This window comes from Pelmatolapia mariae, linkage group LG22 (genome assembly GCF_036321145.2).
Source record: "Pelmatolapia mariae isolate MD_Pm_ZW linkage group LG22, Pm_UMD_F_2, whole genome shotgun sequence".
NCBI classification, from domain to species: Eukaryota; Metazoa; Chordata; class Actinopteri; order Cichliformes; family Cichlidae; genus Pelmatolapia; species Pelmatolapia mariae.
In genome coordinates, this window is record NC_086245.2 from 4,774,939 (window position 1) to 4,800,307 (window position 25,369).

The 25,369-nt window shown below is 40.1% G+C and overlaps 1 protein-coding gene across 1 annotated transcript; it reads left to right on the forward strand.

The window, feature by feature from the left end:
• Nucleotides 1-9,586: 9,586 nt before the first annotated feature.
• Nucleotides 9,587-24,212, forward strand: LOC135933499 (fMet-Leu-Phe receptor-like). The gene is made up of 3 exons (XM_065471572.1): nt 9,587-9,664; nt 19,375-19,555; nt 21,534-24,212. The coding sequence occupies exons 2-3, from the start codon at nt 19,382-19,384 to the stop codon at nt 22,425-22,427; spliced, it is 1,068 nt and encodes a 355-aa protein (XP_065327644.1). The 5' UTR covers nt 9,587-9,664; nt 19,375-19,381; the 3' UTR covers nt 22,428-24,212.
• The last annotated feature ends 1,157 nt before the right edge of the window (nt 24,213-25,369 follow it).

A 25,369-nucleotide genomic window follows, 5' to 3' on the forward strand; every position in this document is an offset into this window, starting at 1 on the left:
GGATCAGCCTGTTCAGTCTCTTCCTGTCCCCAGCAGAGATGCTGCCACCCCAGCAGACCACACCATAAAAGATGGCTGAGGCTACCACAGAGTCATAGAAGGTCTTCAGGAGTGGGCCCTCCACTCCAAACGACCTGAGTCTCCGCAGCAGGTACAGCCTGCTCTGCCCTTTCCTGTAGAGGGCGTCTGAGTTATGAGTCCAGTCCAGTTTGTTGTTCAGATGAACACCAAGGTACCTGTAGCTGTCCACAGTCTCAATGTCCATACCTTGGATGCTCAGTGGTTGCAGTGGAGGATGTTTGTGCCTGCAGAAGTCTACCACCAGCTCCTTGGTTTTACTGGCATTGATCTGGAGGTAGTTCAGCTGGCACCAGTCCACAAAGTCCTGAGTCAGTCCTCTGTACTCCTTGTCGTCCCCATCAGTGATGAGGCCGACTATAGCAGAGTCATCAGAGAACTTCTGCAGGAAGCACTGGGTGGAGTTGTGGGAGAAGTCTGCAGTGTAGATGGTGAAGAGGAACGGAGCCAGAACCGTTCCCTGTGGGGCCCCCGTACTGCAGACGACCCTGTCCGACACACAGCCCTGAGTCCTCACATACTGTGGTCGGTCGGTGAGGTAGTCCAAAATCCAGGTAGTGAGGTGATGGTCCACTCCAGAGTTCTCCAGCTTGTCCTTCAGAACCGAGGGAAGAATAGTGTTGAAGGCACTGGAGAAATCAAAGAACATGATTCTCACAGTGCTTCCAGTGGTCTCCAGGTGAGTGAGGGAGCGATGTAGGAGGTGAATGACGGCATCATCCGCTCCAATGCCAGGCTGGTAGGCAAACTGAAGTGGGTCCAGTGATGAGCTCACAAGGCGCCGAAGCTGAGCCAGGACCAGCCGCTCCAGGGTCTTCATCAGGTGGGATGTCAGAGCCACCGGCCTGTAGCTGTTGAGGTCCTTGGGGCGTGAAGTCTTTGGCACTGGTACAACACAGGAGGTTTTCCAGAGCTGTGGGACTCTTCCCAGCCTCAGGCTCAGGTTGAAGAGGTGCTCCATCACACCACACAGTTGGTCCGCGCAGGACCTGACGACCCTCGAGCTGATGCCATCTGGACCCGCTGCCTTCTTGCCATTAATCCTCCTCAGTTCCCTCCTAACCTGGGTGGTTGAGAGAGACAGGCTGGAGCCTTGTATTGGATGCTGTTGTTGGGGGTGGGGAGGAGTGAGCAGGGTGAATAGAGGAGGTGTGAAGTGTCTGAGGTGTCAGAGGTGGAACAGCAGCAGTGGGGGTGGTTCAGTCTGCAGCCGATGTTGGAGACTGCCTCATGGCTGAATCAAATCTGTTGAAGAAATGATTCAGTTCATTTGCCCACCTCACATCCCTCCCAGGCAGAGAGTTCTGATGTTTGTGGCCCGAGATGGTTCTGAGGCCTCTCCAGACTTCACCAACGTTATTTTGCTGAAGCTGGTTCTCCATCTTCTGCCTGTAGCTATCCTTCCCATTCCTTATCAGTCCCCTCAACTCTCTCTGCACCCTTTTCAACTCCTCTTTGTCTTTGGATTTGAAGGCCCTCCTCTTCTGCTTGAGGACAGCTTTAATTTCTGGGGTAATCCAAGGTTTGTTGTTGGAGAAACACCGTACAGTCCTGGTAGGTACGGTGTTATCCACACAGAAATTAATATAGTCAGTAATGCATGTAGTAAGGCTGTCGATGTCCTCTCCATGGTCGTCACAGATCACCTCCCACACAGTCGACTCAAAACAATCCTTAAGAGCCTCCTCGCTCTCCTGCGACCATTTCTGCACTGTGCGGGTGGCTGGTGGCTCCCTGCGCACTAAGGGCTCATACACAGGGACAAGGTGCACCAGGTTGTGATCAGATCTGCCCAGGGGAGGGAGAGGTGATGAACTGTATGCCTCTTCAGCATTGGCATACAGTAAGTCCAGTGTTTTATTGTCTCTGGTTGGGCAGGTCACATACTGGGTGAAGGTGGGCAGTGTGGTGTCCAGTGAGGCATGATTAAAGTCCCCTGATATTATGAGGAGGGCTCTCGGAGATTGTGTTTGCAGTCTGCTGACCACTGAGTGGAGAGTGTCACAGGCTGCATCCGCGTTGGCTGAGGGGGGGACATACGCTGTTATCGCGATAACATGCGAGAATTCCCGGGGCAGGTAGTACGGACGCATGCTAACGGCTAACGGTTTGAGCCAATAGAGTCACAGTAACGATGCCACGTTCACGTTACTTCAACCAATCAGACGTTCCAAGGCCAAAACCCACGTGGGCCCAAATTTACTGCATGTGACGTCTGTCCAGTCACGTGTCTATAGGTGGGTCTAAAATGGAGGTTGTTGACGGAAAACGGCTCTGATGCGGCTAGGTAGGCGTGGTAACTGCTGATAATCACATGGCTACCGGCTACTGGTGAAAATAACGGAGGAAATCTGGACGGTAAGCCAATTTCTGTCTTAGCGCATTTGCGCCGCTGTGTGTTTTTGTGGTCTTCTTTTGCGGCTCATTCAGTGAATTTTGGTCAGAGTGTGGTGAAACTTGGTGTTTGGAATTGGTGATAGCTCTGGAAGATAACCAGCTTTTCTTTAGCCGGTTACATGAAGTCTGGAGAATTTCTGGTTCGCCTTGTTTGTTTAGCGGATTTGTGCGCATTTACATAACTGCTCGTTTAATCATGGCTTGTTTTCGTTAAGTTTGGTGGTTGTAGAAATGGTTTATATGACATTTTAGCTGAGATTCAGAGGTTTCTGTGGATACCACACATGTCTGGTCTTATATTTCTCACCCCGTGTTATAACCGATTAAACGTGATCTCCTCCTTTTTGCTCGCGGTACCGGGGGCGTGGGGCCTAAAGCACTTGTTGCAGGCTGCTGAGTTTGAATCTTTTGCTGTTAGTACAGCCAGACTTTTGACCGCTTCGCCTTGGGCATTTTTAATCTGTAGCTCTGCTCTAAAAGAACGTACGTACCTGGGCCCGCCTACTATCCTTGTAAAGGTAAAATGATTGGCTAGAATCCAAAGTGCATGACATCTCAAGAAAAAAAAAAGCACCGAAATAAAGCACTGAAATGTGCGCTGCTTTTCGGTCTGGTTACTACCGTTTATGTCAGAACCGGTACCCATCCCTAGTTATAAGTATATACAGATATTATATGTGTATGGACTGAAAAATTCCATTTATTATTTTTTAATGTCACCTCATTTTGAATTTGGATGTCACAAAAATCATCTAAATATTTCAAAAACTTGAGACAGAGAAGTTGTGTAAGGCTGAAAAACAGAAAACAAGCAAAAATAAAGACGTGTTGTAAAAAGAGCTTCCTTTTTTTTTTTTTCCACCGAATATTTGTATATGTGTATATGGGGGTCGGAATGCACATTTGTGTCTGTGTGTGCCTGTTCATCTCTGTCTATATGTCAGGTCAGGTCTTAGACTCCACCCTTCTGGGAACATCTCAGGCCCTCCAAGGTATGGAGGCCTATCTCCCCTCACTACACTCCCTGCCGGTGGCTGATGCCCTCAGATGCCGGTGCGTTTGTGGTTCTTGGTGTCCGGGGCTGGGCGCTCACGCATGTACCGGCTCACTCCCGGTGGCTACTTGGCGGGGCATGGCACCTGTGGCTCGGTTGGGCCCCTTCCGGAGGGTGGGGGCCATCAGGCCTCTGGGCCTGCGGCTCAGTCCACTCTAGTGTGGCTGGCTGCTAGCAGAGCCCGTGGGCACGTCACTGCAGCCCCTCTGGCTTCTGCTCCGTGGCTGCTAGGTGACCCCTCGTTTGGGGCTCTCCTCAGCTCTTCCCTGGAGGGCGGCACAGTTGCCCCTCCGATGGTCCTCCTTGGGCTCTCTCACTCTGGGGCCTCTGGATGTTTGAGGGCTGGATCTCCTCTATGCCTGCTTCATGCCCTGGGGGACGGGGCTATGGCTCCCCACACCCTCTAGCAGATCATTACATGGAGAAACCTTTTGAATACAAGCGCGCTGATCCACACAGGTGTGCACACAGGTGTTCACAGACACAAACTACACCTTTCTTGGCTGCTACCTCAAAGCACATTGTGCGCTATCAGTCTTGCGTGCTGCACAATAACATTCAATATTTAGTATTTACTGTTATTTACACTTAGCTAGATTATTGATATGGTGTTGTGTTTATTCTATTGCTCTCTTTTTTGCTTGTTTTCTCTTTTTTTTCTTCTCTCAACAGGTGATCCAGGTGATAAGTGCCCTTTCTCACTTTTTCCTTCTGTTTTTCTTTCCCTCCCTCTCATTCTTTCTTTCTCCCTTTCCTGTCTGTCCCGTCTGTAACAACTGAAAATAAAATAAAATTAAATAAAATAAAATAAAATAAAATAAATAATAATAACAAAGGTCAATGAAGTGGACCAGTACGGCAAGGCCGTGATGATCCACTTGGTAAAGTTAATCCGTTGGGCATCTTCCTTGGCCTTCAGACATTAATTCTGATGGCTGAAGAAACAAACGGGACAGGCAAAAAAAAAAAAAAAGTCAAAAGATCTTCCAAAACAGCCTGAGTCAGAGGAAAAAATGTGCTTGAAGAAGGTCACTTTTTGAAGACCAGGTGGGAAAATAGTTCAAAGTGTTGTTTTAATGTGAGCTGCCAGGCAATTTTATGGATGCATATTTTATCATTCACACTAACTCAAACACTCCAGCAAATTCTAAAAAGGCTTTAGCCCTTAGCAGCAGCATATGACACTCTGAGCTGTCATATCCAAATTGCAACAGTTTGTCTTCACTCTTAATACTTAACCCTGCTCTGAATGTTTTTGGTGTGTTGCTGAAATCAAATTCAGAAGAGAACATGTTCCAAAAGCAATAAATTCATAAATGTTTAACATGTGATATAAATCATTTGTACAACTCTCTTCCAAAATCATATTTTAATTGTGTTTTTAAATATTTTGTTATTATATTCTGCTTTTTAAAAGTTTTTCCAGAGCATTTCAAGTTTTTTGGAAATAAGTTTTGTACCCTGTCATTTAGTGTTTTTCAGGTCATTTTCAGTTAAAATATACTTTACTATTTCTAATGTCTGTACAATTCATAGGTCATACAAATGCAGCCATGTGATTACAGGACAGGAGCTGCTAATCAAAAGCACTTGATTCACTGAACATTAGCAAGTATGAGCACCCCTATAAATGCATGAGGTTTTTTACTGGTTTGCTGGTGTGGAGCATTCAGGTGTGTGTTTGCACATCTTCACTTCTCTGAAGTTTAATCCTGAGGACAGATCCTTCAGTGCTCAGAGAAAATGCGGCTGTAAAAAATACTCACAAACCTGTGCCTAAATAAGTCCACAGTAGTTTGAGAAACTAATAATAGTTTTTGCTTGTAAAGAGAGTTCTACAAACTGCTGAATCATAAAGTCTACAGTGGTTTCTAATTGACTGTGAAATTAAAGGAAATCCCAAATGTTACTTCAAAACCTCTGTTCACATTGTCTGACATTTTGCAACTTGATGGTGTCATGAACTCTAGCGTGACCTAATTGGCTCATAGGATAGAAAAAAAAAACAGGAAGTGATTGCATATACAGATATTTCTCAAAAGCAGTGGAATGGAGGGAAGGAGAAATACCCAAACCCGAATAAATGTTACAGTTTGCTGTTTCAAAAAACTAAATTCTAAATCCAAACAAAAATTAAATTAATAAATCACACTGAAAATATCACAGTGCAGTGTTAACTGTCTCCAATTAAAAAGTGGATTTTTAAGAGAAATTAATTACATTTCCCTCATATTTTAGAGATTACGAGTGTTTTATATACCTTAAGCTTTACTGCTTGTGGACTATTGACACAACATTTCTCCTTGTTTCTTACAACAAAAGTATATTTAGCTTGGTTTCTTTAGCATCTCTTTAGGTCTTCGCCAATATAACTTTGCTCTCGCTGTGCGCACAAGGCTGAGTACTATCCCTGCCTCAACTTTGTGAAAACCTGTACTTATGCTTTATTCACACAGAAAGTCACACTTGCTCTCTTAATGCATTGCTTCACTGGTAGTTTAGGAACCTTCAAGCCAGACGTTTTTACTCAACACCTGTCCTTTAACTGTTTCCTTTTATGGGCTTTTAAAGACAGTTCAAAAGAAGTTACAAAAATTTTGTTTTTTATCTTTTTTTAAAGTTTGTGTGAAGCGGCAAGAAAGAGTTCACACACAAAAATATGTAACCACCAAAACAAATTTAAATTTGACAAATTTAGCAAATTTAACAAATTTAAATGATCAAAAAAGTTAAAAAAAAGTACCACTTTCTGCCCTGAAAAAAAATTAATGTTGTGCAATACATGGGGCATTTTATTATAGTTGAGCTGGTGGATGTTTCCATGATGGGAATCTCATCCCAAAGGTACTCTGTTGGATTGAGATCTAGTGTCATGTTCACGAAACCAGTCTGAGATGATCTGAGCGTTGTGGCACATTATCCTGCAGGAAGCAGTCAGAAGATGGGTACACTGTTGTCATAAAGGGACTGACAGCACTCATGTAGGCTGTGCAATTTAAATAATTCTCAGTTAGGACTAAGGGGCCCAAGTGTGCCAAGAAAATGTCTCTAACGTCACCACTACCATCACCGTGGAGGCAACAATGGAGCCATGCTATCATGTTTTTACGCCACATTGTGGCCTTACCATTCAAATGTCACAGCAGAAATTGAGAGCAGGTGTTGTTTATTCACTGTTCCAACATCCAGTTATGTGAGTCTGTGTAAAATGCATCAGTTTCCTACTGTTAGCTGACTGGAGCGGCACATGATGTGGTCTTCTGCTCTACGCCAGCTGTACACTAGGTTTGACATGTTACCTGCATAACTTGGCTGTGATGAGCAGTGTTGGTCAAGTTACTTGAAAAAAGTAATCAGTAACTAATTACTGATTACTTCCCCCAAAAAGTAATCCCGTTACTTTACCGATTACTTATTTTCAAAAGTAATTAATTACTTAGTTACTTTTTAAAAACATGATTTACAACCTGAATAGGTGATAAAGCGACAGATCTTTCAGCCCAATTCTACTTTTTCTGCATAATTCATCATACAAAATGTAATCAAATGGAAAAGTCTCTTTTTTAAAACCTGTTTTATTAGTTTTAATCTTTTAACTTTATGCATCAAGCAAAAATTAAATTATATGCAACATTCTCTGACTGGAAGAAATAACATTTAAACCTATTTTCTGCATTTCTAAATATTTTATTTCTAAAATAAAATATTTTTTTTGTTTTTACACTCGGTCTTTCAAATAAATGCAAGTGAAACAAAGCAGAAAATAAATAAAATCAAAGACTTAGCAGTCCTGTTGCTCTATTTTCACCTGTATAGCAGGCGGAGGTTTGCCCTGGTGCAGGTGTGCCGCAGCGGTCAGTGGAAGAATCCGCGAGTTTATCTGTGAATTTCCCATTCCGTGGCAGCACACTCGTTGCTTGCTCGGAAGTTACGGGGTTTTTTTGCTGTAAAAAGAAGTTTTCTTCCCACGCAGTGAACAGTGGACGCTAATGTTTTTGTCACTTTTTATGGAATCAAACTCAAAGTAAGGTCAGTACTTCCACGCTTTAAACGCTGCACGGTCATACTCTCTCCCACACTCGATATATTATCCATTGTTGATCTGCACACAGCTGTTGCCACGAACGTCGCACTCGCTTACGTCATTGTCATGAGACACTCTCGCAAAAAAATCACGGTTTTAGTAACGCAGTAACGCAGCATGCTTACGGGAAAGTAACAGTAATCTAATTACCTTTTTTGCAATAGTAATCCCTTACTTTACTCGTTACTTGAAAAAAGTAATCGGATTACAGTAACACGTAACTTGTAACGCGTTACTGCCCATCTCTGGTAATAGCGGTTATTTGAATGATTTTCTTCAGAACATCCTTTGGAAACTGTAGAGATGGATGTGTGGGAAAATCAGCCATGAAACGTTCAAAATTACTTAAATCACCTTTCTTCCCCAGGATGGCTTTATCATGTACACACACCTAAATGCACTTATTGGTCAACAAACAGTCGAACAGGGGTACCTAATGAAGTGGCCGGTGAGCGTATTATTAATAGTAATCTAAATAATAGTCTAAATTAATGGTTCATTCTTCTTTGTTTGTTGTTGTTATTGTTTTTTTTATATGTGAAATTGTCTAAAATTGGCATAACAAAAATAGATACAGCCCTGAGATGAATGTAGTCCTGTAAGATGTAGTGAAATACAATATAAACCTTAAATGTGTACTTTAGCTGTTATTGTGATCAGGCATATCAATGAAATGATTCTACTAAATGTTATTGTATTTCAAAGACTATATATAATAAGAGGCCACAGGAACAACAAATCATTTTGGGAACAAGGTCAAAATTTCGAGATTAAAGTCGACATGTAGAGATTACAATTGTTTGGGTTTTTTTTTTTTTACATTTTGAAGTTGTTGTTTCAAATGAGAGTGAGAGTGTTTCTGATCCTAGAAGTAAAACTGGCACATCTGCAGGCATTGCTGTTACAGTCTTTAAACACTGATCACTGGATTTTGTTGTAAGCCTCACTTCTTTCTTTGCTTGTGTTCTGCTGAGTGTTTTCCGTTTTTTCATTTTCTCCTTCCTTCCTTTTTTTCAAAGCGTAGTCCCTCGTGTGGCTTTCGGGGTTTTAATGTTTACTTGCCTCATTGTCCACTATCTTTTAATAATATGCAAGTCAATGAAGTTCTTTGTTTTACTGCTGACCTGTTTCATTAATTTCGCCTGTGCTAAATCAACATTGTTTGCACACAACCAGAGGATCTGTTCTGGCATTCTGTCTGCTGGACAACTGCAGGATCATGCATTTTTCTCTTTATACTTATTGTCAATAAAGGTTGAGGTTTAAGTTCACTGTTTATTATAATATGTGGCACTTTCCCCATACTCAGTGTTCCACAGCTTTTTATGTATATCAGTCATGTTACTTAAGCTTGGTTACATTTTCATTATGATACAAATTCTTTTACTTTCTTTTTTAGTGTGTGTTTTTATTATTTCTTCAAATGAGTGAGTTGCATCAGCCACATCTGTGGTCTCCTCCGTTTCTGTTGTGACGTTCTGTTACGGGATGACTATTCAAGGTCAAAGAGGCCCCTGTTTCCTGGAAACAGCTGTAACCAGTTCATGACGACATGGAGGCTGCGGTTCAGTTTAATAAATTGCGACTCTAAAATCTGGGCATACATTTAATTTAAAAATTTTTTAAAAAAGAGGAGGCGGCTCCAAAATGCACGACAATGTGTGAATCCCTCTGCTGTAACTACACAAAATCAGCGGCTCCATTTGAATAAATGTGATGCTGAAGAAGAAAGCAATCGCTCTAAAGTCTGATTAATTTGTCGGTCATTCAGTGTCCGTGCTTTTGTATCTGTGTGTGTGTTTGACAAACAGAGAGGCGACGTGAGGGTGGGTTTGTGTGGAAAAAGAGAAGCAGCTATATGCAGAAAGGAAGACAAAGCTAGACACATGACAGTAAGACAGAGAGGAAGTCTGCATGTGATAGACATGATACAAAGTGAACCACTTGAAGTAACTGCGACACAGATAACAGAGCACACATCTTCACTTCTGCCTCTGACCACAACGACTGAAGCACACCTCAGCTCTGAGAGATCAGTTCAGTAACTGCAGGTAAGGACTCTGAATTTTGTCTGGATTTGTCAGATGAGATTGTTACTTGATATTTCCCACTTATGACCAAAAGTTTTACATTTATTGTGGAGTTTTTTACACACTTTGTGTTTTCTTACATCATCCAAATTTTAAAAAAGAAAAAACTCGGTAGGGTTTCCTTATTAGGGAAGAGTTTGAGCTGTATATATTTGATTGAACTTACAATAGGCTGGTGCTTGTGATTGATACTAGACTAAAAAGGGGAAAGATGTTATGATAATCTAAAGACTACATCCATAAAGAAAATGATTAAAGATTTGATCACGCATTAGATGCTACAGGTTTAGTAGGCAGAACACTTTTGAACATTTATCAACACATACATTCATTTTATTAACCACTAATTCAGTGCAGGGTTGGGGAGTTAACCTACCTCAGCTGACAATGAGGGAAACGTGGGGTACACACCAGTCTATCACAGGGACAATACAAATACATAAACGTTCACACTGACAACAATTTCTAATCATCAGCTGATCTAATGTATATGTCTTTGGGGGGGAAAAAAAACACGCATTACAAATTCATCAGAACTACCAACACCACAAACACAGTTAGTGACCCAGATTAGAGGAGGCTGTAAATCAGGTGTGAGCAATTAGTTTTCCCAAGAGGTCAAATGTTAAATTGGGGCTGTTGTGGAGGCATGCTTTAGATAATATGCCAATTTTATAAGCCGTGCAAGAATTATGGTAAATACTGGTGTTTCAAACATAACATGCAGAAACAGCAGCTTGATTTCTAGTTATTACACAATGTTTTTGTGCATGGACAGTAACTTTTATGATATTTCGCCATGACTGTTTTTTACATACAGGATACTATTAGGAAAGGCTACCACAAAAGACATCTAAGATTATGTCCACATATTGCATATGTGTAATCGTGACCTCTACAAACCACACATTCAGGTTCCCTATATGTTAAATTTAAACACAGAGACACACAGAGGGGAACTCAAAAAGAGGGCAGAGAGTTCCCCTCTTTTTGTTAAAGATATAAGCTGCTCAAAAAAATCTGTTGTCTGTTTCTGTGATAGTGTCAAAATAATTCAGTACTGTAAATCTTTATTAGACTCACGTTATTTAAATTTTTACCACCATATTTCAAACTATTGTAAACTTATGCATTTAATTGCCTGTCTGGTTAAAAATGGAAACTTATTTTTTTCTTTTTAAATTTTAATCAGATGAGCTTCTACAACAGTGCAGTGATACATGTGGTTTAGCACAACATAGATCGAGGGCTGGACTGGTAATCAGGCACACTGGGCATTTTCCTGGTGGGCCAGCACACTTTTGACATAACCTGCTGACGGGCCGCTGCACACCGGCAGTGCAAACACTGGCAGCAGCACATTTATTCATTTTCATTGCTGACACTGAATTAGAATTTATTTATTTTAAAAATGGACAGTGCAGTTTAACATAGTCCAAGCACAAAACATGAAACTGATGTAGCGCACATAAGTTTATAGCTATTGCTAATTTTCAACAATACTGGATGTTGACACTGGATTGCCCTGGGTTCGCTGTGCGCTCACGCAGATCGTAGATAAAGTTTAATGTTGAAGATGTTCAATATCTATAATCATCCATCCATCCATTCGCTTATCATTTTCAGGGTCGCGGGGGGTGCTGGAGCCTATCCCAGCTGTCATAGGGCAAGAGGCAGGGTACACCCTGGACAGGTTGTCAGTCTGTCACAGGGCCAACACACAGGGCCAACACTCACATTCACTGCCACATTCACACCTATGGGCAATTTTGGATTAACCAATTAACCTATCCCCACAAACTGCATTTCTTTGGATGGTGGGAGGAAGCGGGAGTACCCGGAGGGAACCCATGCAAACATGGGGAGAACATGCAAACTCCACACAGAAAGACCCCGGCCTGATGGTGGAATTGAACTCAGGACCTTCTTGCTGTGTGGCAACAGTGCACAGGGGAAAGATAGGGCAGCATGTGCCACCGTGCTGCCCTATCTATAATCAATCAAAATGAAATATATACACAATATGCGCATGCATGATGTTGATATACATGTTGTGTGATCATCAAAAAAAAAGATGGCATACAATTTCACTTCCTTGTAAAATATTCAGATGTTAAAACCTGCTAGAGATTTAAATTTAATACAGTTCATCAAAACTTTTCTCAAACTTCATGCAATTAACATATATTTGAAATGAATTGATTCTACACATTTGATCTATCAGTTACTTCTGTAGCACCTGTGAAAGCGAATAATTATCAGGTAACAAGATACCTCAAGGCTACAGTCCCACAAACTGGAACAAATGCCTGTCATAATGAATGCACAAGCATTTTTAGCGTGTGTGTGTGTGTGTGTAAGTATGACCACAAATGAACACAAAGCCAACAGCGAAGCTGAAAGCCAGCACTAGGGGAGCTTCATTCAGTGAGTCCTCTGCTGAAATAAGTATGAGCACAAGCTCAAAGCCTGACAGTTAATCGCTGCTTTAGTTACCTGATGAATGCATGTGGTCAGCATGCTCACCTTTAGCATAACTCTGGTTCTTACCTGTTAGCTTTCTGTTAGCATGCTTTCTTTGCAGGGGATTGCCAACAGCTACTGTCTTGTTCATAAACTGAAGGCTGCGCTCTCATTTTCTGCCTCACTGCACACAAATGGAAAGCAGCTGATTGTAACAGCGATTCTGTCTTGAGGATAATTAAAGAACTCATTGCAGGCAAAAAAAGAAAAAAGTTTGACTTGTGGCTGTAATGTGATTACTGTAATTATTTTTACTACATTACTGTGATACTTGTGTGATTTTCAGTATTACAGAAAAAAATGATATTTTTACTTTTTGTTAGTGATGCATTTGCATTAAAGCTCCCCATTCCTTCTTATTGTATTTAAAGCTGTTGGTAGTAGAGAAAAGGTACCAAATTCTGTAGTTTCATCATGAGGACAAAAGTCTGACTGTGTTTAGTTTCACTGCGATCCATGCTGTACAGCAGGAGTGGACTAACTGACCAAACAAAAGAGTAATGTTTCTGTCCGTAGATCAAAGCTAAAAGCTTTAATAGGTACTTTGTCACACAGCTGCGGGACTGTGCTAACAAAATGAGGGCTTCGCCATCTCTAAAGGCAAATAGAAGGCTCATTAGCTCCTAAAAGCCTAAATGTATTGCACATGCACTCACATGCAAGCTGGAGATCAGCTTCTAGTTCAAAAGACACTGTGCCATGTACAGTGAATCAAAACAAGAATAATGAGCATGACATTACACACAAACAGTCTGTATCCATTAAATGTTAGAAAAGTGATTACGTTTTTCATATGTTAGATTTGCAAACTCGGGGAGATTTTTGTGTGAATTAGTTTAAAAAATACCCCATCAGCATTAAGATGAGCTGTGACTCTCTGAGTGAAGACGAACAGTATCAGAGGCCTGAAACTGAAAACTCCCATCAATCATTTTATAACCAGCTGTAAACCGAATGTGCAGCATTATCTAAGTTTTTAATCACTTTCATAGATGTCCTGATAAGTCTTGTATCTTCTTTGTTGCATTTGCACATTATCTCATCATCTCCCATATTAGAAACATCCTGTCTCAGAGTGATGCTAATAGGCTAGTTCATGCTGTTGGGATGCCTGGGTCGTTGACCCAGGGTTTTGAGTTTATTATATTATTTATCATTTCTAGTCTTTGGTTTCTTTGTTAGAGTTCTGTCTTATGGTTTATGTCTCTGTGTAATCCTTAGTTGCTGTCTCCCCTGTCTGCTATATCCCCGTGTCCAGTCAGTGTCTGTGTCTGCCCTGGTACCACGTCTCTGTTCCCTCTGTAGTGCCTGCCTGTGAGTCTGTGTCTGTAGGTTCAGTCTGTGTTATGTTTCCTGTTTTACTTTGAAAGTCCGTGTCTCATGTAAATGCGTCTGGTTGTGCTTTCTTTGTCTCGTTAGGCCTGACTTGCCCCAGCTGTGTTTCCCTCCTGTTGCCCATTCCCTGATTGCTCCCTCTATGTATTTAAGCCCTGTGTTTCAGTTTGTTGGTGTTGCGATCTACCCTTATCTAGCTGTGTGTTCTGTCTGCATAAGTTTACCTTGGAGTCTCAGTTTTGTTACTTTTTGGAGTTCAGCATTAAAGCTGTATTTAAGTTCACCTTTTGTTCCGACTGTCTGCACTTTGGGTCCTTTTCCTGCCTGCACACAGCCGTCACATAACACATGCATCTATTATTTCTAGAATGCAATAATGTATTATTATTGGGATATCCTAAAAACTCCATAAAACCTTCAGTTCATCCGATAGAGCACACTGCTTTAAGACTGCTGGTTTATTTGTCGTTCTGAGGATATTTAACATTAGAATGGGAAATCGGTCCTTCAGGTTTCAGGCTCCTCTTCAGTGGAACCAACTCCCAGTTTGGATTTGGGACTGTTATTGTGATTTTAGTGCTTCATAAATAAAATCTGAATTCAACTAAACTGAACATAATCACATCCACAACACGTTGGGTGAGAGAAACAGGTAAAATGGATTTCATGTTCTAATCTTTGGCACAATGAAAATAAAATCAGTTTAACTGCTATAAATCAATAAAAACATGTTGGTACATACAGACAGGATTTACTCTAAATATGTCATTTTATTTCCTCACTTTACATGAAAGCAGCAGTGTCCATGCTTCACCACCCCCCACACCCCCAACTCAAGCTCTCAATCAGATGGTCACGCAAAGCAAACGCAAGGAAACACTTTGTTACAGCAAAGCGAATCTAAAAGGCAAAACAGGATTTCACACTTCCTGTTAGTGTTTGATCTTATTTTTGCAGTTGTAGAAACACAAAGATTTGATGATTTAAATTCTATTTAAATATTTTCTACAGTTTATTTACTCTACAGCCTGCCTCTTTGTCTGTGTGCCTCAGATGTAAAACACCTCACACGTAAAGGAAATGACATTCAGAGCTTCTTTTCATCTCTTTCGTGTTTTGTGAAGTCTGTGGTTGGCTGCTGACTTTCCTGCTGGTAAACCACATCAACTGTGTGTCACCTATGTGTGTTTAAAAAAAAAAAAAAAGTCTGAAGTATTTTTTTAATTTTCTTTATAATCTGATCATTACAGAATTTCACCTTTAAAGGGTTTTAGCAAGAATGTTAATTTTAAAAGAAATATAAGAAGCCTGTTTACGTGCTCTACAGCCATAAAAGTAACCAATCGTGTTGTATTAAGATCACGTGCACTTTTCTGCTGAACATCTGCAAGCATGTTATCAGATTAGTAGCCAACTTTCAGTTTAACACTTTTACTAATGAAAATGTATAAACAAAATGGTTTTCTGATTAAAAAGGGCAATTCTCTGAAAAATACCAGTAAAACAGGTAAATGGAAAGAAAACATCTGCGCAGGAGATGTTTTGGATGGATGGTAACAAAAACACTTCTCAGATTGTTTTCAGATTCTCAGATGAATTCTAAAACTGTTTTGCTTGACTTGATTTTGCTCATTGTTTAACTAAGATAAGCTGTCTATCTGTCAAGGTATGGAGTAGAGAGGACCTAGTGTGGGAAACAGGCAGTTTCAAGCTGTTTCTATGAATGACAAAAAACATAATAAAGGAAAAAGGCCACAAACCAAAAAATGAATCCAAACACACATATAGTAATTCACAAATGTCTTGACAAAGGGCAAAGGGAAGACAAGAAGATACAAAATATGAAACTGAAATAGTAAACTAAAACGAACTAACACAGAGGGAGGCATAACAGGACAACAGATAAGACCAGTGACAGAGTAAAGACAGAAAACAAAAACATGCAGAAGTGAAAGTCCCTGTTTAAACAGATCGTGTTAAACGGGAACCAAACCAGAGAATCGCAGTCATCCCCAAGAAAACCACAAAGTTAAAACTGGAATCAATGACATGAAAAGAAATATAACTCACTGTTAAAGTAACCAAGAAATCAACAAATTTGACAAACACAAAAAAATCTAAACACTAATGACCATAACGGTATCTCATGTAGCAACATAATCTCACAGCAGTTTTTGGAAAACTCAGCTATAAGCTGTTGACTGTTTTTAGGCCAGGTCTTTCTGACCGTACTTGCTGACACACTGTTACACTATATATTAAATATTAATGAGTGTGAATTCTTTAAAGCACTGGTAGAAATCTGTGGTTTGTTAAGCGTTTGAATCTGTTGTCCTCCACAGACTGATGACACACTTCCTGAGTCACATTATCTTTTGGGTTTAAAAAGGTCAGATGACGCCTCCTCTGATCTCGGCCATCTTGGCTGCTATGTAAACAACTGAGCCATTGCACTTTTTGGTTTGTCCTGCAGACCAACTTTTTTTTAACCCAGGGTAGCCCATATTTCAGACAGCCCAGCCAATTCAAAAACAAGTCTTACACAGTCCTGTCACATTTTAATCTAATAATTTAGCTTCATTAATTCTATTTTTTTTTATTTTTAGGTTTTTTAGTTTAGTCTCGGAAAGTTGATTTTGTTCATCTGGACGTAGCGTTGTCAGTGAGACAGGTTCACTGACAGGACTTCATCACTCATCTAATTTAGTGTACATTTTGCAGCCCACTCACAGTATCATCATGGCCCTGTTAGGCCACAGCCCACACTTTCGACATTGCTGCATTAGGGGAATTTCTTCAAATCTACCACAAATGTGCAGTTGAATTTCAGGGTAAACAGCCTCAGAGCCACTCTGAGCCCACAAAACAAGATTCTGTCCAGGACTGGACAAATGTACCATTTAATTACTTAAAATTTTTCATGAAAATGTCCAAAAGGATAAAATGTTGAAGTGATTTGTAGACAAAGACAATGGTTATGCAAGAACACTTCTGGTTATCATTTAATCCTGCAATTTAAAGACAGAAGGAGCGAATCTGTGCTTTTTTTCACACTTTGTCAGAAGGTGAATTAGTGTAATTATTTTTTGGAACCCTCATTTCTTCCTTCGAAGACTTCATTACCAGCTGAATGATAAACAAGTCTAGGCATGGATGTAAAATGCAGTTTATCTGGTTTACGGAGACATTCAAACACAAGGCAGGGTTTTTACTGTGTTTTGTTTTTTTTTATCTGTGGTTGAAGGAGGCTGTGCACTCACTGCAGTGCCATGTTCATTTCCCCTTGCAGCAGCTTTGCTTCTCTAAACAGCAGAAACCACGTTTGTGCTCGACAGCTGGGCTCTTTTTCTTTAAAGCTCAACAGTATTTGCTTGCAGTGGTAAGATCACTTTTTCATTTATGACCTCTTGAAATATATTTTTCAAGGCTTTGTTAACATCTTGTGCTGCACTTCATAGCTTTGTGCTGTGGCCACCACAGTCGTTGATTGTTTTGTCGGCACTTTCACTGCAGCTGAGCTAAATCAAACTTATCTAAACTGACTCGGGTCTTTGAGGGTTCCATGCATTTATTCTGAAAGAAACTCTGTCTCCTTATTAGACTCATAATAATTTTGATTTTAGACTTTTTTGGCCCTTTAAACTCTCATGATCAGACCTTTGTCCTAGAGTGACTGCTAAACATGTGCATTGAGTGTTTTGAAAGATGTAATTCTCTAACTCTTCTGAAAATTGTGCCAGGAGTAACATCCTATAACCACTGTTAAAGATAATATTAATAATGACACATTTTTAACGTTTAAATGACAAAACCGTATGCAGTAAGGTGTCTGGAGATCTCAAAGTATATAAAGACTCTTCACACACCCCAAAAGCCACTTGGTACCATTTTGGGAGTTTTCTGAGCAGGTCAGGTGAGTTTTTTCCCACTTGCACGGGAGGTCTGTGGAAAGTGTTTGAAGTGGCTGAAATATTTTTAGCATGTAAGCAACAGAGTTAGCAACACTGCACTGCATTAGTGCACAAATAGAGAAGTCTCTAAAATATTAGTTGACCAAGAACTTTCAGGAAGGAAATAAGACATGCTTCTAAAACATTTCACCTACATGTGAATAATGGAGAAGTGTAAACACGATTGTGTAGATAATCTGCATGTATGTTATGGGGCAAAAGAAACTGACTGGCACTGACCTGTTTTGCAGTGTTTAAAATACCCTCACCCGTGTAATATAACAGTTTCTGATGAATGCTGGGTATTAAAAAGTGTGATATATGTCCATATCTGATCTTTGATAGGTGTTTGTGTTTAACTTGTGCATCATGCATAGTATAACTTAAGACTGTCATGCCACAAAATCTACATATGAGACTAATGAATGTATACATTTGTCTACTTAAAGTGGTTCTTATTCTGCTTTTCATTATTTTCTGTCTTATACCGTTATAATCATGCAAGCACATCTTTAATACGACTTCAAATACAGTTGTCTCTGTATATACACAAGTAACCTGTGTCACGATAAGCAGTGTTGAGAGGACTGAAAAGCGAGACAAGCACACAGCCAAAAAGCCAAAAACCTTTATTTAGTTAAAGGGAAACACAGGCATCCATAAAACACACAGGAGCTAAACTAATACTTTGGAAAAACTCAGGAGCCAACCAGAGCAGAGCCTTAGTGTGAACCAGAAAGGGAGTTTACTTGAACTCTGAGTCAGTTGCGGCGTTACAGACTCTGTGAACTTCTAACTGGATAATTTCTCTTTGAGTTTATCTCTGATTCCTTCCTTCCTGCTGCTCCTGATACTGTCAAAGTTCAGAGCGAGGTGAATTATTCTGCAGAAATTGATCCTGATATCCCAGTAAAATGTGGGTTTGTTCTATTGACAACTTCATGGTTAATAAAAATAGTAAGTGTGGGAACAATGATTAGGTCACAGATTTATTCTCAGCTCAGAGTTAAATCTTCAGACTATCGGACAGTTTCCTTGCAGTGGAACTGAAAACTCAGAGCTGCTGATTAAACTCAGATTGTTCAGTCTGCTTCCTGGAATAGGGACTAAAAAAGACAGGAGTGAAAACAGGACAGACAGTCACAGAAATAAACTGAAAACAAGAGAAAAAACAAAACCAAGAACCAAAGTAAAACAGGAAGTGAACAGACAAGCGAACAGGCAATACTAAAAAAAAGAAGACAGTAAAACAGAAAAAGGAATATTAAACATTAAAAACCATCTATAGGAGAACAGGATTATAAAGTATAAAGACAGAGCTGAAAAAGAGTGGAAGGAAAAAAAAATATAGATATACATATACACACATAAGCAGCACGGTGAGCTCATGATTAGCACTGTTGCCTCACAGCAAAAATGTCCTGGGTTTAAATCCACCATCTGCATCATTGCATGTTCTCTTTGTGTCTGCGTGCGTACTCTCAGGTACTCCAGCTTGGGTTGGTTAATTGGTTATTCTATATTTCCTATAGGTATGAATATGATGTATAAAACAGGGCTCCAAAACTAAAAAACAAACTAAAACTCGGGGATCTGCAGAGCTATGTGAAACCATGGACCTGCTCTAAACACGTTTCCTGCTCTTAGTCTTTATGATGTCAGCGAGGTCATATGGTGATCTCATGCCTAACTGTATACACATAGGCTCTGCCAATCAGAAAAAAGTTGGCTTATAGTTGGAGTCTGTGAATCTATATTTGTTTTTTAATATAGACTCTTGTGTTTTCTTCCCCTCTTTCGGTTGAATTACACAATAAGTAACATGCCTGACATTTTGGCCCTTTTCTGTGTTCTCTTTTCCAGCCACACAATGTTTCCAAATACTTCTCTGCCCACCCACACACTCAAGTCTTCTAAGGATGACCAGGCGGTGGACATTGATGCCATCATGGACAATGTCAGCATCATCCTGTACACACTGACTGTCGTACTTGGCATCACAGGGAACTCTGTGGTGATCTGGGTGGCTGGATTCAAACTTAAGGTAGATATGGAGTGTATTTGAAATAACTTAATATTTACAGTTTAATATTTTACAACTCCCTATAAGACTGCAGGTTTTCACTGCAGGTAACATGTATGTGTAACATTGCATGTGACAAATAAAGGCGTGATTGATTGATTGATAAGACAGCGTCAGTAACATTTGGGTAATAACATATTGGTATAGAAGACGGCACGGAAATGTGACTTTGTCAGTGTCAGTGTCACAGCACCAACACAGGAAACCCATAGCAACTTAAAATAAAAGAAAAAAACAACAACAATTTGTTCCCTGTTTGTAACTTTTGCAGGGAGCTGTAACCGGGATAATTCACTTGAGTATAGGAGCTCTTTTCTTTGTTACATAACATAAGATTCACACTCATATAAACACTAGCTGTTTTTGCTAATGCTAAAACTTTGTAAGATGGTTTAAAATATGGGGTTATTCATGAAAAGTGATACAAATTAAAAATGCAATTCTAGTCAACGTTTTATCTCACGCAATCCTTTTTTAATGTAAACCTTCAAAATAGGCAAAACTCATGCAACTTATAAGGAAATCAACTTAAGTCCCAAAAAGCTTGTGTCCAAGTGTGTCATAGCTAAAGAAATAAGAGTTTGGCAAAGGGTTAACAAGAGAAGTAATGATCAGTGAGCAGAAGCTTGGCTCTGTGAAGAGAAAGAGCACTAAAAATGTGACGTCTTGTCTCGTCTTGACAGTGTCGATGGAGAAGTACAGAGACAGTCAGAAGTAGTTGCTCTGTGTCTTTGTGGATTTAGACAAAGCATATGATAGGTTCCATGAGAGGAACTGTGATACTGTATGAGGAAGTCAGGAATGGTAGAGAAGTATGTGAGGGTGGTGCAGGACATGACGACATGAGGACAGTGAGATGGTGGTAGGATGTGTGATAAGAGTTACAGATGGGTTGAAGGCATCAGGAATCTGAGCCCTTTTTGTTTGAAGTAATGCTGGACAGGCTGAAAGATGAGGCCAGGCAAGAGTCTCCGTGGACTGTGATGTTTGCAAATAACATTGTGATCATAGTGAGAGCAAGTGAGCCTGGAGAGGTGGAGGTATGCTCTGGAGAGATGTGGAATGAAAGTCAGTAAAATCAAGACCAAATACATGTGTGTGAAACAGATGGACATGCAGGGAGTCGAGATATTTACACTCATCTGCCTTCACTACCTGTGTTCAACTATCCAAACTAACAAGAAAAAACAGAGAAGAAGAAAGTAGCAAGAGTGAAAGAGGAGATTTACAAGAGAAGGTTTAGTGAGACATGCTATGATTAATGGTTTGAAGACAGTGACATTAACGAAAACACAGGAGGCTGAGTGAAGAGCTGAAGATGCCAGGATTTTTATTGGGAGTGATCAGAATGAACAAGATTAAAAATTAGTACATCAGAGAAACAGCTGGGGCTGAGCAGTTTGGAGGCAAAGGGGGAAAAGATGAGGAAAAGAGGAAACCCACCAAGGAGGCGAATCATTGTGGTGAATCCTAAAGGAATCCGTGAATCTGTAAGAAGAAGAAATTATGAGGATCACCGAATTACTCACAACACATTATGCCTGACTGGTGATTTTTTGCTTGTAAAAGTGGATAGTGTGGCTAAATTTATATAATATTTAACTAACAGTTTTGAATGTGGTCAGTCCACTGAGTAGTCAGTTGTTATTGTTGCAAACATATCGATCCCCTCTACCTGACCCAATAGGACATGGTTATCACTTTTCTCAAGGTACTTACTTTACCCTGCAGGACAGCACTAGTAATGGGTGGTTACCAGGTTTAAGGCCAAACTGTTTCCAGGTAAAAACAGCAGAGGAGGGCACCTACTAGTGATGGACAAATGATAATGGCAATTCAGTGCCATCAAAATCAGGTTACATGCTTCATTTAAATAATGGCTTTGATTTTCTTTATGTTCCTGTTATCATTGTTGTTTTATTTTCTTCTTCATCCACAGCCAAAGGTCACCAATGTGTGGCTGGTGAATCTGGCGATAGCAGACCTGATCTTCTGCTTTACACGAGTTTTCTCTCTCACTAAGAAGCTCTTCTTTGAGCACTGGCCTTTTGGTCTCTTCGTCTGCAAGTTCAATGGCTTCTTCAAATATGCCAACATGTTCTGCTCTGTCTTCCTGCTGGCTGTGATCAGTCTGGATCGAGTGCTCTGCATCTGGCAGCCCGTCTTCACAAAGCGTCGACGCACCATGTGGGTAGCGAGGATGGTGGCGGTCTGTATCTGGATCGCAGCGATCCTCTTGAGCATTCCCTACTTCATCCATCGCCAAGTCTACCTGGGCAAGAAGAACCTGAGTAAGTGCTCTGTGGATCCGAAGGAGAAGGCAGAAGGGTACAACAGCACCAAAGCTGCGCTCTACTCCATCCGCTTCCTGTGCGGCTTCATATTTCCCTTCATGGTGATTCTGGTCTGTTATATCCTGGCCGCTGTAGGAATCAGACGCACCCGCCTGTCAGGGAAATCCCGCCCCCTGCGTATACTAGCATGTTTGGTCATTGCCTTCTTCCTGTGTTGGGCACCTTACCACTGCCTCTTACTGGTGAAGATGGTGGACAATAAAAATGCAGTGGTGAAAATCTGGTACCCTGTAGCAAAGGGTGTTGCCTACTTTAACAGCTGTGTGAACCCATTGTTGTACTTCTGCATGGGGATGGATGTGAGGGGGCGATTCAGGCAGAGTCTGATGGGTGTTTACAAAAGAGCTCTGGCAGATGATGTTGATGGACAGACAACTCACTCCAACGATCGCTCTTTGGATGAAACCTCGGTGTCCAAGCACAGCACTCTCATAGTGGCGGGATCAGGTCTGACAGAAATGGGTGTGGCTAAAGTTTAAGTTTTCCCTCTATTGATCCTGAAGCTTACAGGACATGTTTCAAACCTATCACAATATCATCATTATATGATACGTACACTGGTAATGGAATATATAGAAAGTCTTCACCTATGATTGGATTGATCCACACTGGCTCAATAAAAAAGGAGCTGTGAGAAGTGTTTGTGTCCACCTTAACCTGGATTAGCTGGGTTGATGTATCACAAGAGAGGATAAGGACAAAATTAGTATATTAGATAAATTATCAAACTGACACCCCTCCATGATATCAAAGTACTACAAGATTGTGGTATTACTATCCACACCAACCTAGGGACTAAAAAAACAGATTTAAACAGGTAAGTTTATGTGGATAAAATAATTCAAGAAAACAAAGAAAAATTGATGTTTAGATTAGACAAGAGGGCAACATACTAATAATCAGCTAATGCTAACAAGCTTGAATAGCTAGGGTCACACACTGACACAGAAGCCTGTCAATGATATACAAATGCTAGAAACTGGAGCGCAGACGTCTTGGACAGCCTGCTTGTACACTTACTGCACAGTTTTATTTTTCATGTTTGTTTTGTTTTTTAAATGACAACAAAGAGAAAATAGTCTACTGTTGTTTACTGATATGTAATTTTTATGTTAATAACTGCAACTTTTTTGTAACTAAAGCAATAATTAGCATCCAACCACCAAACAAAGGGTTATTTATTTATTTTATCCATTGATTAATATCAGTAAAGTGTAAAAGTAAAATGTGAAGGATAGTGATCTAAATTATGCCAAGTAGTAGAATGCAGTCTAAATGCCACTCCTCTTTTGGTCTTTAGGTTTTTCTACAAGCATATAAGCATAATAGTTCATCTGTACCTATACGGTTTTGAGCAGGACTTATTTGACTCCAGATGAAAAGTGTACTTAAAAAAATAAAGATGGTCACTTTGTAGTTGATTTCTGCATAGTGGGCAAAAAATATTAAAACAACTAATGTTGTAATTCAAGTACTGGGACACTCTTTCTTTCACATTTTCCTTTTCAAACTGGATTTTATTTCCTGGTGGTGCATTTGAAAAATTCCACAATGTGAGCAAGTCATTTTTGAAAATATTTATTTTTAAGAAAACACTTTGGCACAGCAGAGACAATGTGTTGTAGATGTATTACAAGGCTGTTTTACATTTTGATTGATTGATTATACTTTATTCATCCCGAGGGAATTTTATGTTGTTCAGAGTGGGCAGCACGTGATATGGTGGTTAGCACTGTGGTTTCACTCACAGGCCTGTGTGGAGTTTGCTTGTTTTTCCTGTGTTTGTGTGGGTTCTCTCTGGGTACTCTGGGTTCCTCCCACAGTCCAAAGACATGCAGATAGTGTTAGGTTAACTGGTGACTCTATATTGCCCATAGATGTGAGTGTGTCAGTAGAGCCCTGTTAGTCCTATGTCAGGTTGGCGACCTGTCTAGGGTGCATCCTGCCTCTCGCCCTATGGTAGCTGGGATAGGCCCCAGCCCCTCCACCACCTTGATAAGAATGAGCAGAAGAGAATGGATTAGTGGATGTCACATTTTTGAGTTGTGTTTTTGGACATGTAATTGAAGTCACAGAAGAAAAGTGGAACTGTGATGAAGCAGAGGGAAGTGAGACTATAAGAAAAGCCAGTAATAGCTTTAGTCATGACTCTGTCTTGTGTATAGAGGTCATTCTGAAGGTTAGATGAATGGAAACTGTGCAGTGTACCAAGCTGCATCGTGTGGTTTTTGTTTTTCGTCTTTTTTTTTTTTTTTTTTTTTTAACCATGAAATGCATCAAAAGTATTTCATCCATCCTGTGTGTATCTTACTGCTACTTAAGAGGGAGAGTGGGCTGAGACTTTTATGGCAGTCAAATATTATGAACATGGAATCTGGTTAATATCAATCCATAGCAACCAGCTCATAAAACACAGCACCAGAGTATTTACTCAGCTGCTTACACATCACTTGGATACCTCTGTGTACAATAAGACTGTTTATCTGAAACCTGTTGTTCCTTTTGTTTAATAACATTTCTGCCATAAAAATATCATTAAAGCTAAACATTAGAGTAGCTGCAATGATGTGCACGTGGGTTTTTGTAAATAACTGAAATATAAGATATGACTTTGTAAATAGCACTGTCTATGGGATTATATTGATAAAGGTTAATTTTGAAGTGTCATTGTGCGAAGGTCTTCAATATGTCTGTGCTTTAAGAAACACAGCATTCATTAAAAACTGAAAAATAAAATTGCTTTGGTGTTTTATGTTTACAATAAAAAGCTCAACTACTAATTGAAATCCTGACATTCAGTGTAAATCACACAGGATGTAAACATGTTCAAGTTGTATTATATGGATGGAGATATTTCTCTTTGACATAGAGCACCAGAATTTGTTTCCTTTTACAGATTTGCCACTGAATTTCCATAACCATAACCTTAGCCATACTGAAGCTAACATGCACAGACAATAACACTGACATTCAGCTTATAAACTATATTTTATACCTTTGTGGAGATGAACAACATCAGTGTTCTTGTCTGGGGATACGTAGGTTAAGACATAAATTAAGATGATGTAAGATTAAGACTGACATACTTCACCGCATGACCTGGTTTTTTGTCTTTTGCCATCATGAAGAGAAGCTGGGGGTTATCAGACTCTTCTACTGTGTTGAACTGCCAGTTATGAATTCTGGAGGGCAGTACAATGTAAAAACTTTTATTTGGCCCTTTGTCAGTTACATTTCTTAAAGAACAAATAACTACTCAAACTGAACAAAAGTGGCACTTTTTATTTTGCTTCAAATAAATCTCTAAATGAGCAACTTGACTTTCTGTCTTGAAAAATGGAAATGAAGCTAAGCTCTAGATTCCCACTGGCCTAATTCTGGTGTGGCTCAGCCCTAAACAAGCTGGCTAAATCGAAACGAA